A 13719-nucleotide genomic window follows, 5' to 3' on the forward strand; every position below is an offset into this window, starting at 1 on the left:
CCTTTCAAGTGTCTGGAATATGGTCGACAGCTCCATGCCTCCATACCCACCTTGTGCAAGGCGATCATAGCAATCCTATTTTCATAATGGCTCCTCTTCACAATAGGCCATGGACATCCCATTCCATACCGTAATTTGATATTGAACACGAAAAAATATGTGAAATGGTGCAAAATCGAAAGAAGATTTTTTTTTAATATATTGTGTGTTCCAAATTTAAAATAATTAAAAAGTTGAAAAAAGGTATTTATGGCCAGACTGGATATTTTTTTTAAAAGCATAAGTAAATATTTACCAACTTTAATGTATGTGACCTTTGGTTTTAGTCCTGGTTTTCAATCTTGCTGTTAGTATCTCGTGTATTGACTACTGAATGAAAAGTAATTTTGATAAAAAAGAACTTTTAAATATATTTCTTTGTTGATAAAGAGTAATGAGGAAGTGAGAGAGAGGAAGAGCTACCTAGACTACCAAGAACGAACGAATTGAACGACGTGGGCGTAAATAATGATTACGCGTTCATAATTTTAATAAACCTGACTTGTGGATGCGTTCATAGAAGACATCATTTGTTCTGTAAGTTGCATTGGCCGTTCGGGAGCCCGTGAGTTAACTGAATCGGACATCGATGTTACGATATTTTTCGTATACATGATCGATGTCAAAACATCGATGATTTTACTTTATACATCGAACATCGATGATCATCGAGCATCCCTAGTTCGATGACATTTGATGTCTGACACGAGTTAACACTTAACAATTGTAATGTCAAAATTGTCACCGTAAAAACATTATTTATTATTGTCGAGTAATTTTTTAGTTCCTACGCAGATGAAATAATTACCTTGAGCCTAAGCATTATTTGCATGCATTAAACAACTGTATCCTATTTACAGAATATGTTGATTGCGATATCAATATCACCTATTTGTGATTCTAAACGTGTGAGGTAATCAATTGAAATCGTGTATACGACACCGGCAAAATGTATTGCTTACAATGGCTAATTCCTGTGCTCTTAATTCCAAAACCTGTTAACCCTGCATTAATTAATACACACGTTATGTTTATGGTGTTATATTTGATAGGATTTTTTCTTGAGAGGAAACCTTGCACAGTATGTAGTGTAGTGTTTATGGCTGCTGTTATTCTCATTTGCTACAGTGGCATTGGTAATTGTTTATTTTGGGGCAGTCAGTGTGAATCGGAGAAGTACGAAACTTAGTACCCAGTCTGAATCGAAGAAGTACGGAACCTAGTATAATCTACAACTACGATATCCCAATGTGCTCAAAATCAAAAAGTCCATATGGTGAGCGAAGTAAACATTCAGCCAAATACTTCTGGTGATATCACATTAACCAACAGGGTTACAACAAATATTTTTGTATATAAAGGTATTTTTCGTTCATATTTTTTAAAAATTGTTATTTGAGTCCCTTGTTGATATGTGCCGATTTGTACTTATTTAACATTGTTGTGTTGATTATTAAATAGTATGTGATTATTGTACAGTTATTGTTAGTTATATTTAATAGGTGTATATGGATTGTGATCACTATTTATAGATATCAATTTCACATAGAAATGTTTTTAAATATCAACTCCTCCTTAAATACTTTATATAAATCATTATCTACAATGATTCCTTGTAAATGAAAAATTTATTCTGTTTGGTATTAACCTCATTATGTATGTAATACAATCTTAGTAGATTTATAAAGTATTAAATAAATTCTTATCAAAATGTATAATTTCTTTTTTATTTAACTGAACAATTAAAATGTTTGTATATACACATTATTGCCCTTTTCGTTTTCATTTACAATCTTAATGCATATCCCTTAAAAGACTTTACGAATGTCATGATTAAGCCATAAGGCCATTCAATTAAGTTAATGAACTTGATACTAAACTAATTTGGATTATTTTGTTTTGTAGACAAAATAATACTGTACAAATTAAAATACAAGCTTTTAAATTGAGTTGTAATTGTTGCTGCTATGTTAGTAGTTAGTATTTGTGAAATAGATTAGTAGGGAGGACTTACACATGGGCACATACATTCTTTCAGATCTAAGTGTTTAAGTATTAATTTAGGTAAGAATTACTCTATATTGACTATTTCAACATTTTTCAGAGCCATCCTTTACATTTGTTTGCGTGAAATTTCTAGCAATAGTGATCATCATTTGATCATATCAAAACATTTCTCAAGTTTTTATGCAAATTTAACCCAAATTAGATAGAGCAAAATATGTTTTTTGGCTATTAAGAATAATAGAATAGAATTATTTAGGTCTGTTGTGTCACATAATATTACAATACTTACCACTTGTTCAGCTGTGAGAGCAAATATAATTAAAGATGTGTATTTAGATTGAGGATTATTAAAAGAAATAAATGTATTTAAAGGTTTATTTATCAAGCTGAATAGTAATTATGGTATCTTTGACGGTTTTGTAGTTCACTTAAAATTTGGATTACATAGTTGATACATAGAAAGTCTTAACCTAGAGGGTCCTAGCAATCTGAAACAAGTAAAACAATAATGTGATTAAATGACTTTATTGATGTAAATCAATGCTTGAGTTTACAAATATTGATCATTTTATTAAATGGCTCCAAAACTGTATTTAAAACGGGCAAATTAGTTAGGTTTTAACACCATAATGAATTCGATAGGTTATAAATAAAGAAACATTATTTTAGCTTTTTATGTCTAAGCATGAATTTTTATCATTTAAATACCTGATTATCTTAGTCTTCTAGCTTCACGCTCAGATTCCAGTAGCGTCAGAATGTCTCCATCACGCACTGGACCCTTAACATTCCTGATGATTTGACGACTGGTCTCTCCGATGAACTCGACCTTAACTTGGGTACATTGTCCCTGGGAACCAGTACGACCTAGAACTTTAACCACGCGGGCAAGAACGTTAGGTTTATCCATGTTTAACAGATATCAAGCGGAATCGCTAAATACACGTGCAACGCAATTTAGCGTGTACGAAAAAGAAATTGGTCACAGATATAACTTGACAAGTTCTCCGTAAAAAGTGTTGCCACATTTCAGAAAAAATATGCATAATCTGTGCTGGTAAAACATCGTAATTATACGGTTTTTTTTATACGGTTAGAGACCTCGCAGACTACATACAGACTTACTATCGGCCGATAGTTTAGTCGAGTTGGCCTGTTCGTGCGCACACTGTACTAACAAAATAGTTGGGTTGGTCGCGAGTGCGCAGAGTAGCCAACAAATGGTTTGGCCGATTGATTAATTTACTAGAGTTGGTGAAGGGATCAGTCGAAAAAAAATTATAATTGCTTTATACTTGATACAAAGGAGAAAAAAAATTAGAGCTGTCACGGTACGCCTGGCAGATGTGAAACATCGACATTATTTTGTAAAAGTAATATGCAGAAAAGAACAGATTGTGATAGGAACTAAATATTATGTCATAATGATAAAATAAAATATTACGATTTTTTTTCCAGATAACGATGACTATTTGTTGAATAAACTTTATCTTCATTAAATATTTTTAATGTGAAATTTACTACTGCATTTAGACTGTATATCATATAGCGTGGCGATGCGTCGCCACGGCATGCGTCGCCACGCCAGTAATCGGTTTTACGTGCGGCTATAGATGTTTCACATCAAAATGAGGAAGCGGAATCGAGAGTATTGGATACATCCCATCTACAAATACAGATTATTGCAAGGGAATTTTTACACAATTCATTCTAAATTACTAGACTTCCCGGAAAAGTTTTTCTTCTTTTATCGAATAAGCATAACCAGTTTCAATGTACTCGTTAAATTAATTGGACCTTCAATATCAAAGCAGTCGAGTCGGCCGATGAAACAATCGGCAAGTATGCGGGCGGGGAAGAGCGCCATACTGATCAAGCGGTCGGCACTCGGCAGTCGGCCGATAGTTCGCCGATGGTTTAGTATGAAGGCAGTCGTGAAGCCCATCAAACTTTTTTATCGGCCGATACTGAATCACTTTAATGTGCGCATCTGCATACATATTCATACTGATTAAGAAGCCGACCAAACTATAGGCCGATAAAAAGTTTGTAGTCTGCGGGGACTCTTATTAACTTTTAAAATATTAGGTAAATATATATTATAATAACCAATATATTTGGCTAATGCACAAACCGTATTAGAGCCAAAAGAAAAAAACCTATTGTATGTATTTAACTAATATGGCAGTCTCAACAACTAAAATAACGAATAATTATTTCTGAAAAATTTAGAATTTAATTGTTCATTATTGTTAGAATTCTATGCTTTATAAATTCACTAATCCACACCTTTATTTAACCATTTTGCAAACGAAATGTAATAAATATCGAATTTCGCACCCATTGAACGGCATTAAACAGCAAATATACAGTTTTTGTAATTTGGAGAGTGTTTCCTATATTTTCAATTTCGTCACTGAAAAAGGCGATCGCTCTGATCAGTCCGTTATAACCGATCTCTAAAACAATCGAAACCATTATTAACAGCTAGCTCTCAGTGTTAACAGATTAGAGGATTTCTCCCTAGATTTAGGGTTTCTAAACAGAGTTAGGAGGAGAATAGGGGGAAAGTATATTTGCAAGTTTTTTAAGTGAAATTAAAAAAACACGCCAAATAGTTTTTTTGCTATGTTATATCCGGTTCCTGTTTTTGGAACAAAATTGAAGTACGAACTACGAACACATCGTAAGAATAGAAACCGTGTAGTTAACCTTACGATTCGTATCTTCGTTTGAGCTCTGAGGTATCTTGTTAGCCACAAGTTGATTAAGAGTGCAGTTGCTAGGTGGGTCTCTACCAGTTAGTAAATAGTAATTCAAACAATTTTGTATAAAAATGTAACATTTTTAATATTAATTATTTAATGTCTCTCATATCCGCAGCTCATTGCGAGGACCCCTCACAGTTTGTTCCATAATTTACTCTCACACTTAAACTAAACACACAGTCTGTTCTGTTTACATCAAATAAAATAAGAATGAAGTCACATTAATAACTAGAACTTAGTAGATAACAGTTATTTCAGTTTAGGCCTTTATGTATGCATATTGACAAAAAAATTAAACACAATTACATTTACTTATGAAAAAGGCTAATATTTAATATCTTATGTTGTGTTGCCATTATCTTTCATTAATTTTTTACTTCATTTCATGTTTTTTTAGGATCTTATTCTTATTTTAATTGACAAACTAAAGTATTGCCTGTTGGCTGAGCTCAGAACTTAAAATAAATTCACTGATAAAATTAGTCATCGCCTGCTGATCTCTTCGCCTTCCTCATACGTGGAGATTGTTTTGGTGTCTTAGGTGATTTTTCTGTAAATAATAATGTTTTCAGTACAAAATAATTTCATATTAAGCAAATATTATAATTTTTTAAATCTAAGATGATATTTAAGTGTTATCTGTACTAATATAATACTAGCTGGAGAGATTTTTTGTTGCGTTGAATGCACTATTCTTCAACACCGGTTAAATACAATTGAACTTTTAATAAAATATGTTTGTATTACATCAACTTCAATTGAATGGAAATTATTCCAAAAACTTTTGAGAGCTTCAGTTACATAACCTTAAAACAGTGAAAGTAACACAAAAATTGTGTAAACTACATACTTGTTCCTCATACAAAAGAATGTAAATCTTCAATAAAGTAGGTTCAGTAAACTTTTTTATAAAAATTAAATTTGATTTTAAATAATTCATTATTTTTAACATTTATACTAAAATACAAAATGATTACTTACTGAGCTGATTAACAACTTCTTTAGGGAGCCAGTCATAATCAACATCATTAGCAGTTCCAGTCTCGAGGGGTTTAGGAGCTGATCTGGGTGATCTGCGACGGGCAAGAGATGATAAAGCTTGCTGACCCACGACAAGGATAAGAACACATGCTGCACCAAGAAAGACATAGAGGAAGAATGTTTCTCCATCAAGCCCCTCTGAGATTTCAACAATGTTTACTGTTTGGTTGTAGACAGCTTCCTAAAAAATTAAATAGGGTGAGATGGAGATATATTCAGAATATACTATGAATTCAATAACAACCATTTGAAATAATGCTAAAATATGGTGATAACCTTGTAAGATAGGTCATAGAGTAAATCTAACTTGTATACCAATTAGGTAAGTGTATATTATGTACCTGGTATGAGTTTCCACTAGCATCTTTGTAGTTAATCTGAATGTTGAGACCAAAGGGTCGTCCAGCAAATGCTTCATTGGGAATAAATGAATAAGCAAAGGTAGCCTCTTGTTTAGGTTTTACTTCACGATTGTATGGTAATGCAGTGAAGTTTTGAATATAGTAAGTGTAGTCCATTGGATATCTGAATGAGGCTTCCATTGTCTCAACCAGGTAATCGTCAGATCCCTTATTAGTAAAACCAACAAGGAACTCAACAGGATTGCCAGCTTGGAGATCTACATTAAACAGTTTATAATTAAAATAGCTATAGTACATAAAAGAAAAGTAATGTAAGGTGTAGTAAATGCTTTAGAATCAACAGTTTATATTCACATCTTACCAAAAGCAACATCACCATAGGTAGTGATGGGTTTAGTAAACAATATGGTAGTATCAATATCTTGTGATGATTTTACTACAGAGTCGTCATCTTCAATAACATCATCTCCAACTACTTGGCTATCTTCACCTTCAATGTCTACTACATCATCTAATTCATCTTCTTCTGCTCTTGCAAATATTGAGTTTGCTGAAAAAAAATATTAAAAAATGTACACTCAGTGGTTGCGTGAAACTACCATCAATTCAATATATATCATATATATAGTAACATAGATTAAAATGATTGTAGACATAATGTGTACAATTTGACTTTAATCAAATCTAGGAGAATTGAAATAACACTGGACAATGAAGAAAGTGGTTGCCGGTAAAATCTTACTTAAATATGCAAGATATCACATACACCATCTCCCTTTAGTTAAAGAACTTAATGCTTAGTATAAATTAATGGTTCTTTCAATAAACATTAATGCAATTATTTAACAAATATTAGAAGAGAACATCTTGAGTAATTTTAATTGTGAATGGTTGCTTAAATAATAAAAGAACATTATAGGGTATTAATCACCAATATTGTTTATATTACACATATTTTATGTAACAATTTTCAATAAAAGTGAGCGCCATGCCACGTAATAAAGCTTACTTTCTAAAATTAATGTATAAATTGATATAAACTTACCATTTTGGAAGCACAAAAGCAAGGCAGGTAATACTAGAAGTGTTAAATAAATGAGTTTCATTTTGATTTCTTTCTAAATATAACTAAGATTAAAGAAATATACTAATTCAATGCCAGCTTAGATGCATTCACTTCACGTAATAAATCTGCAGCCGCCACCACAAAATCTCGGTGTTCACGAATGCCACTTTTCTTACAACTCGATTGACGTGGAAGGTAAAACTGTCAATAGTGATGTGCCGCTGTAGCGTTTATACTGACTCGAAAACCGGTTATGGGTATCAATCTTTAATTTAATTATTATTAAGTCGAAATGAGTTAAATACATTTAATGAGCTTTTTGAGAATTTATACTAATTAGATCAAAAGTATATGGATTATTGATTAACAAAAATAGTTTACAAGAAAAAGGCATCAGCCTTCTATTAAAATAATGTGTTCTAAAGTGCGTATCTTTTTCGTTAGAACTATGAAAAATCTTAAATTTCAAACAATAATTATCAAATTGTATAATTTCTTTAAAAAAATCATATACGACGAGCGAGACTAGAGACGCCAATTATTGTATATACCATATACATATTTATGATTAGGTACTTATGAAAAAAAATCAGATTTTGAATACATTTTCAATATTTGAAAATGTTATGATACTATTTTTAGTAAAACTCCAATCCAATTGACCCAAATTAATTGTAAAATTTAGCTTAAAATTGAATATTTATCTTTAACGAGCCTCGTTAGTATAGTAGTTATAAATAAATTAAGAATTAATATCATCCAAACGATTATATGTTAAATGTACAATGTAATATATTTTAAGCCGTCTTTAATATTGTTATGTATTCGAACGTCAAAGGTCATTTTCAGGGCCCGGTATTGTTTAACATTTTTGAATAACAATGGCTAAGAGAGGTACGTGCGCTATGTGGTATATTAAACCTTATCTTTTTTAAAAATATAAATTGCTGATAACGACTGAACTCGATTAAAAATAAATTGTTGAGACTGATTTCTTATTAATAGTTTTTGTATGTTATTAGTAATAGATTCAAGAGATAAATCATATTTTTAATAAATTTACTAAAATTATTTAATTCATTACAGAACTACTTCATTTATACCAGCGTTTACCAAGGGGTCTAAGTACCGCCGTGCTTCCTAAATGTAACGTTTCACCTAAAGAATACTGTGTAAGTAATTTGCCAAATATTCTTACGAGAAAATGTCTTAGATATTCTTGTAATTTTTAAAAAAAGTCTGGATGTATTATTACTTAACAAAATAAACTCAAATTATTTTTTATAAGCACTATAATAGTATCAGCGTTACAGTGGCATTTGACAAAGTTTGTTAAAACTTATCTAAAAATTACTAGTGCTGATGTAATGACGACTTATGCATTCTTAAAACAAATAAGAAACAATTTTTAATACGTTGATAAAATTTAAATAAGTGTAATTTACCATGGCTCGATTACAATTTATTCATTTCTCAGGGTCCTGGTATTGAAAAACTTAACAAGCTAAAATCTGAAAATATTTCAGTAGTGGTAAAAGATTTCTATAGAAAGCCCCTAGTGATCCACCAAGGGCATATGCAATGGTTGTTTGACCACGAGGGTAAAAGGTACCTGGACCTCTTTGCTGGCATTGTAACTGTATCTGTTGGGCATTGTCATCCGTAAGTAATTTGTTTATAACTTATTAATGTTAAAAATGAGAGAAAAATATGACATTACAAATGGTACGCATCGATAATATCAGAACATAGAGTAAATATCGATAAAATAGCGCAAAACGCAACATTAGAAACAAAGACTTAAAGCTTATAAAGAGCACAAATATTACGATTAATACGAACTATTACAAAATATATATTAATAATTAAATAAATAAATAAATAAATAAATAAATAAATAAATAAATAAATAAATAAATAACTAAATAACTAAATAAATAATTAAATAAATAAATATACCTGGAACATTCACTAGATTCTGTTATCCTCAATCTACATAATATTTGTATATTTTAGGACAGTAACAGCGGCTTTGCACCAACAAATTGACACATTATGGCATACGACAAGTATTTATAAACAACCAAAGATCTACGAATACGTTGAAAAGCTATCAGCCAAATTTCCTGGAGATCTAAAGGTGCTCAATTTTTCTTAATTACATTTGCTATTTTTTATAACGTAACATACATATCCTATTATTTTTCCGAAAGGTCGTCTACTTGGTGAACAGCGGTAGTGAGGCGAATGACTTGGCAATTCTTTTGGCTAGGGCATATACTGGGAATCACGATGTTATCTCGTTACAAAGCTGTTACCATGGTTACGCTAGTTCCCTTCTAGGACTGACCGCTACTCAGGCATACCGATTACCGATGGCAGGGCCATCAGGATTTTACCATGTAAGTGTCGCCAATACTTGAATATGATGCATTTTGAATACTTCAGTAAAACATTCGTAATCACATTTCTTAATGTATAAAATCACGTGAAAATAAATTCAGGTTTTGTTTTTAAGGCTATGTTACCGGATCCTTTACGCGGACTTTGGGGAGGCTGTCGAGATTCACTTTCTCAAGTTCCTGGTGCATGCTCATGCCCTGGAGATTGTGTGACCTCTGATAAATATATACATCAACTCAACGAAGTAAGTATTACTTGCTAGAAATACAGACTATTAAAAAATATATAAAGATTGTTTTTTTTATCATACATTTGTAATTAATTGATTTGTAGGCCTGGTATCTTACCATGCTACTTATTATTTATAATTACCATTTGTTTTCAGCTTTTAGAAAATTCGGTGCCAAAAGGCCGCATAGCGGCATTTTTTGCAGAAACAATCCAAGGAGTTAATGGGGCTGTACAATTCCCGAAGGGCTACCTTAGAAAAGCTAGGGAATTAGTTAAAAATTATGGTGGTTTATACGTAGCTGATGAGGTAAAACAAACATTTAGTTGTTGTAGCTAAATTGTGTCATTTAGTCGCATTTAAATTATTTATCAATTTGGCGGATGTGAACAAGCCCTTCTTGTTAATTAGGTTAGATTAAAAAAAATATGTTTAATTGTTCAACGTCAACACTATACACACATTCCACAGGTACAAACTGGTTTTGGTCGAACAGGTGATAACTTCTGGGGTTTCCAAGATCATGGTATTCAGCCGGATATTGTTACGTTGGCTAAAGGCATTGGAAATGGTTTTCCACTAGCCGCCGTTGTAACGACTAAAGAAATAGCTGACGCACATCAGAAAGCTTCGTATTTTAATACGTTTGGAGGGAATCCTCTTGCTGCTTCCGTTGGAAAGGCAGTATTAGACGTATGTTTCCCTATATTTGAAATTTTGAAAGCATTTCTTTTGCAATTGTTTTTCTTTTCAGTGTTGTTTTGTAGTTTTTTACTCCGGAATGAAAGGAAAAGACATACAGACTTTTAATTTAATCGTATTTACACAGGTGATTGAAGAAGAAAATATACAACAGAATAGCAAAATTGTTGGAAAATATTTTATTGAGCAATTAATGGAATTACAAAAATCGTATCCCGTGATTGGAGATGTTAGAGGAAAGGGATTAATGTTGGGTGTAGAATTAGTAAGACCCGGTACTAAAGATCCTCTTGATGTTAAAGGAGTAGCAGATGTTTTGGAGATGGCAAAGGATTTAGGAGTCATGATCGGTCGCGGTGGTCGATGGAATAATGTTAGTATTATAATAATATAATATAAGCTAATATTAATACTTACTACATTAAACCTAATACTTTGTTTGCAGGTGCTACGAATTAAGCCACCTATGTGTATCAACAAGGAAGATGTGGATTTTGCAATATCAGTTATGGACAAAGTTTTTAAAGTGTTTCATGAAAAAAATTAAATAAGTATCTCAAATTCAGAAACTGTCAAAATAAACGACATAGAATTTAAAAATTTCTGTTTTAATTTTTAATTCATTTTTCAAGACGCTGCTGTGCTCCATCTGATGTGAATATTAAAAGTTCACTTTCTACAAAAATTATGTTATATTAAAAAAATCACTTAGCTATACCACGTCTAGGGTAAAACCATATTATAATAGAATAGCCTAATTAAATAATAAAACAGTATACATTTATAATTATGACTTAGCGTTCTGTGGTAAACATATAAGACCCATATTAACAGTCTGTGATATTCTGTAAAAAATATCAAAGTATATCTTTGTCTGTGGTACGTAAAGAAAACTATCAAATATAATTGTTTATAAATGACAATTGACAAATCTTTTATTGATTTTAATAAAAGTGAAAGTTTATGGTTTCATTTCAGGTTTAATTCATGTTGTTTTCGAATTTTCTTTATGTTTATTCATCTTGTTGTCATATTTCTTTAAACGTGTATTCAAATTGTGTAATCTTAAAGGAATAACGCGATATTATAATGGCTGATTCAGGAGTAGATACTGGCAACGAAAGTAGCGATAATACAGTATTTGATCATCCTCATCAAGTTTTCGAATTCAGCCCTCCACCGATACCAATTAACATTGCTGGGCTTCCCATGCCTATCGACTTTTTTGGTGAAGCGCATGACCATATTGGGAAAATAAAGTTTTGTACCAATGCGAGGCATTGTCGTCGCAAATATAGAAACTGCAATTTATTATCATACTTTCCTAAAAACAAAAAGCTTAGGTTTGCTGCTGGCACAAATAATACAGAATTAGTAGAAAAACTTTTGCAAGCAGGTGCAGATCCTAATTACACAGATAAACATTTGAGGAGTCCACTTCATATTGCGGCTTGCCGGGGATACACTGATGTTGTTAAAATTCTTATTAAATATGGTGCTAACCCAAATATAAAAGATACTCTTGGAAATACTCCTTTGCATTTAGCTGCTTGCACAAGCCACATTTCTGTTGTTACCGCGTTACTGGGTGCAGGTACAGATGTTAGCTCTAATGATAAAAATGGCCGGACTCCTTTACAACTTGCACAGAGCAAACTGAAGCTAATAAAGATGAGACCAGGGATTCATGCAACTCAGGCACTGCTCGGTGAAATCCGTCTTATAGTCGAGATGATGTTGAAGTACATGGAAATTCAAAAAGCAGATTCAGGAGAATTAGAATCTGTTTGTAAAAGATTAGAAAATATAAGTACAAGGGAGCAAGTTGACTCTGAAGTTCAAAATTTACTTGATAGTTTGGATTCATTAAAATTAAGGTAAAAATAGGTTATTTATTTTGTAAAGAAGTCTTAGATATTAATTTTATACATTTATAATACATATTAATAATAAGAGTTGTTTGGTATTGTTATTTAATGTCTACACAAAAAAACAGTGTACTTGTTGTTTCAATAAGTAATTACTTTGTTTGTACTTCTTGCCTTGACAAACTGGAACCAATTATTGCTATAATGGTCTTATAATTTTTATATATACATGCATAGTGATTCAATACTAAAGATTGTAAAGCAGAAAAGTTGCAGTTGAAAGGATTGCCTTCTTTAACTCTTTGTTAATTATAAAAGCCATGTTTAGAACTTGCAGAATGTCAAGCAACAATGTGAACCAATATTTTAATAGAGGTTCTATACACACTTTATTTTCATGAATAATGTAATTATTGTGTAAGAAGTTTACACTGACTATTAAATATATATCTAAATTTCCTTTTATAAAAAAGTACATATCATTTAATTTCTTTGCATTTGATCAAATGAATATAGCATGTTTACAAAAACTTTGTTATAAGTTAATATCATTTTTTGATTATATGATTTAATCAAGACTTTATTTCATTTAAACCATAACTATTCTTCATAAATATACCAGTAACAAAAAAAAACATTAAAACCATAAAGTTTATTCAGTTACATTTCATAGATTGTAGTAAACTTTAGAACAAATTTGTAACAAAATACTATAGTAGAGCTCAAACTTATTTCAAGATTTAAACAGTAATTAGGAATGTTAAAAAGATTTACATAAAATTAAATGCAACATGAAATATGTATATTTGGACAATTTTGTGCTTTTTACTAAAATAAAACATGACATGATCTCTTATCTAAAATGGACAAAGATGTACTTATTGTCAAAAATGGTTTTATTAATTTAAGACCATATCTTTAACTTACAGCCTAAAATATATTTATTAAATAGCATTGTGATGTTTTTATCACAATTAAAAAACCAAACAAGACAATTGTTATACTCAAATGTAAAAAGATATATTTTTTGCCTGTAAGTGTAAATGTAAATAAAACTTGACTTGGAATAATTTGAACATTTTTAAACCACAAATCGTAATATTAACTTATTTAAGCCTCAAAGCAATATTTATGCATATTACAGCCTTGTTTAGATACCTTGAATTATCATTAATCTTAATTTTGTTGTAAAAATTATCAAAAAGAATTCTTCAAAACTATATATTATTAGGCA

General features: G+C 31.1%; 5 protein-coding genes across 6 annotated transcripts; 3 read left to right on the plus strand and 2 right to left on the minus strand.

Annotated features, from left to right (window-relative positions):
- Positions 1–766: 766 nt before the first annotated feature.
- Positions 767–1708, plus strand: LOC111003460 (bladder cancer-associated protein). The gene has a single exon (XM_022273973.2). It carries the CDS (start codon positions 989–991, stop codon positions 1226–1228), a length of 240 nt encoding a protein of 79 aa, XP_022129665.1. The 5' UTR covers positions 767–988; the 3' UTR covers positions 1229–1708.
- Positions 1709–2407: 699 nt separating this feature from the next.
- On the minus strand, positions 2408–3045 carry LOC111003459 (40S ribosomal protein S28). The gene is made up of 2 exons (XM_022273972.2): positions 2755–3045; positions 2408–2534 (listed from the first exon to the last, which is right to left on the minus strand). The coding sequence occupies exon 1, from the start codon at positions 2954–2956 to the stop codon at positions 2759–2761; it is 198 nt and encodes a 65-aa protein (XP_022129664.1). The 5' UTR covers positions 2957–3045; the 3' UTR covers positions 2408–2534; positions 2755–2758.
- Positions 3046–4875: 1830 nt separating this feature from the next.
- Positions 4876–7451, minus strand: LOC111003469 (translocon-associated protein subunit alpha). 2 transcript variants are annotated; one of them, XM_022273984.2, is made up of 5 exons: positions 7263–7451; positions 6579–6767; positions 6197–6474; positions 5792–6036; positions 4876–5364 (listed from the first exon to the last, which is right to left on the minus strand). In XM_022273984.2, exons 1-5 carry the CDS (start codon positions 7321–7323, stop codon positions 5352–5354), a joined length of 786 nt encoding a protein of 261 aa, XP_022129676.1. In that variant the 5' UTR covers positions 7324–7451; the 3' UTR covers positions 4876–5351. The 2 variants fall into 2 exon arrangements, with proteins under 2 accessions (XP_022129676.1, XP_022129675.1); XM_022273983.2 differs by having other exon boundaries at positions 5796–6036; positions 7263–7449.
- A 616-nt stretch (positions 7452–8067) lies between these two features.
- On the plus strand, positions 8068–11217 carry LOC111003467 (alanine--glyoxylate aminotransferase 2, mitochondrial). The gene is made up of 10 exons (XM_022273981.2): positions 8068–8177; positions 8370–8455; positions 8761–8945; positions 9300–9423; positions 9497–9685; positions 9802–9930; positions 10072–10224; positions 10387–10608; positions 10745–10990; positions 11063–11217. Exons 1-10 carry the CDS (start codon positions 8165–8167, stop codon positions 11162–11164), a joined length of 1449 nt encoding a protein of 482 aa, XP_022129673.1. The 5' UTR covers positions 8068–8164; the 3' UTR covers positions 11165–11217.
- Positions 11218–11557: 340 nt separating this feature from the next.
- On the plus strand, positions 11558–13368 carry LOC111003446 (ankyrin repeat domain-containing protein 54). The gene has a single exon (XM_022273957.2). The coding sequence runs from the start codon at positions 11707–11709 to the stop codon at positions 12496–12498; it is 792 nt and encodes a 263-aa protein (XP_022129649.1). The 5' UTR covers positions 11558–11706; the 3' UTR covers positions 12499–13368.
- The last annotated feature ends 351 nt before the right edge of the window (positions 13369–13719 follow it).

This window comes from Pieris rapae, chromosome 13 (assembly GCF_905147795.1).
Source record: "Pieris rapae chromosome 13, ilPieRapa1.1, whole genome shotgun sequence".
Classification (NCBI taxonomy): domain Eukaryota; kingdom Metazoa; phylum Arthropoda; class Insecta; order Lepidoptera; family Pieridae; genus Pieris; species Pieris rapae.

Bases quoted from the DNA above. Each gene is read 5' to 3' on its own strand.
- LOC111003460 (XM_022273973.2), top strand. From the start codon at position 989: ATGTATTGCTTACAATGGCTAATTCCTGTGCTCTTAATTCCAAAACCT.
- LOC111003459 (XM_022273972.2), bottom strand. From the start codon at position 2,956: ATGGATAAACCTAACGTTCTTGCCCGCGTGGTTAAAGTTCTAGGTCGT.
- LOC111003469 (XM_022273983.2), bottom strand. From the start codon at position 7,323: ATGAAACTCATTTATTTAACACTTCTAGTATTACCTGCCTTGCTTTTG. The intron at 6,768-7,262 runs GTAAGTTTATAT...ATTTTTTTTCAG, and splicing joins GCTTTTGTGCTTCCAAAATG to CAAACTCAATATTTGCAAGA. The intron at 5,365-5,795 runs GTAAGTAATCAT...TATTATTTACAG, and splicing joins AGAAGTTGTTAATCAGCTCA to AAAAATCACCTAAGACACCA.
- LOC111003467 (XM_022273981.2), top strand. The intron at 8,946-9,299 runs GTAAGTAATTTG...TGTATATTTTAG, and splicing joins TCTGTTGGGCATTGTCATCC to GACAGTAACAGCGGCTTTGC. The intron at 9,424-9,496 runs GTGCTCAATTTT...TTTTTCCGAAAG, and splicing joins AATTTCCTGGAGATCTAAAG to GTCGTCTACTTGGTGAACAG.
- LOC111003446 (XM_022273957.2), top strand. From the start codon at position 11,707: ATGGCTGATTCAGGAGTAGATACTGGCAACGAAAGTAGCGATAATACA.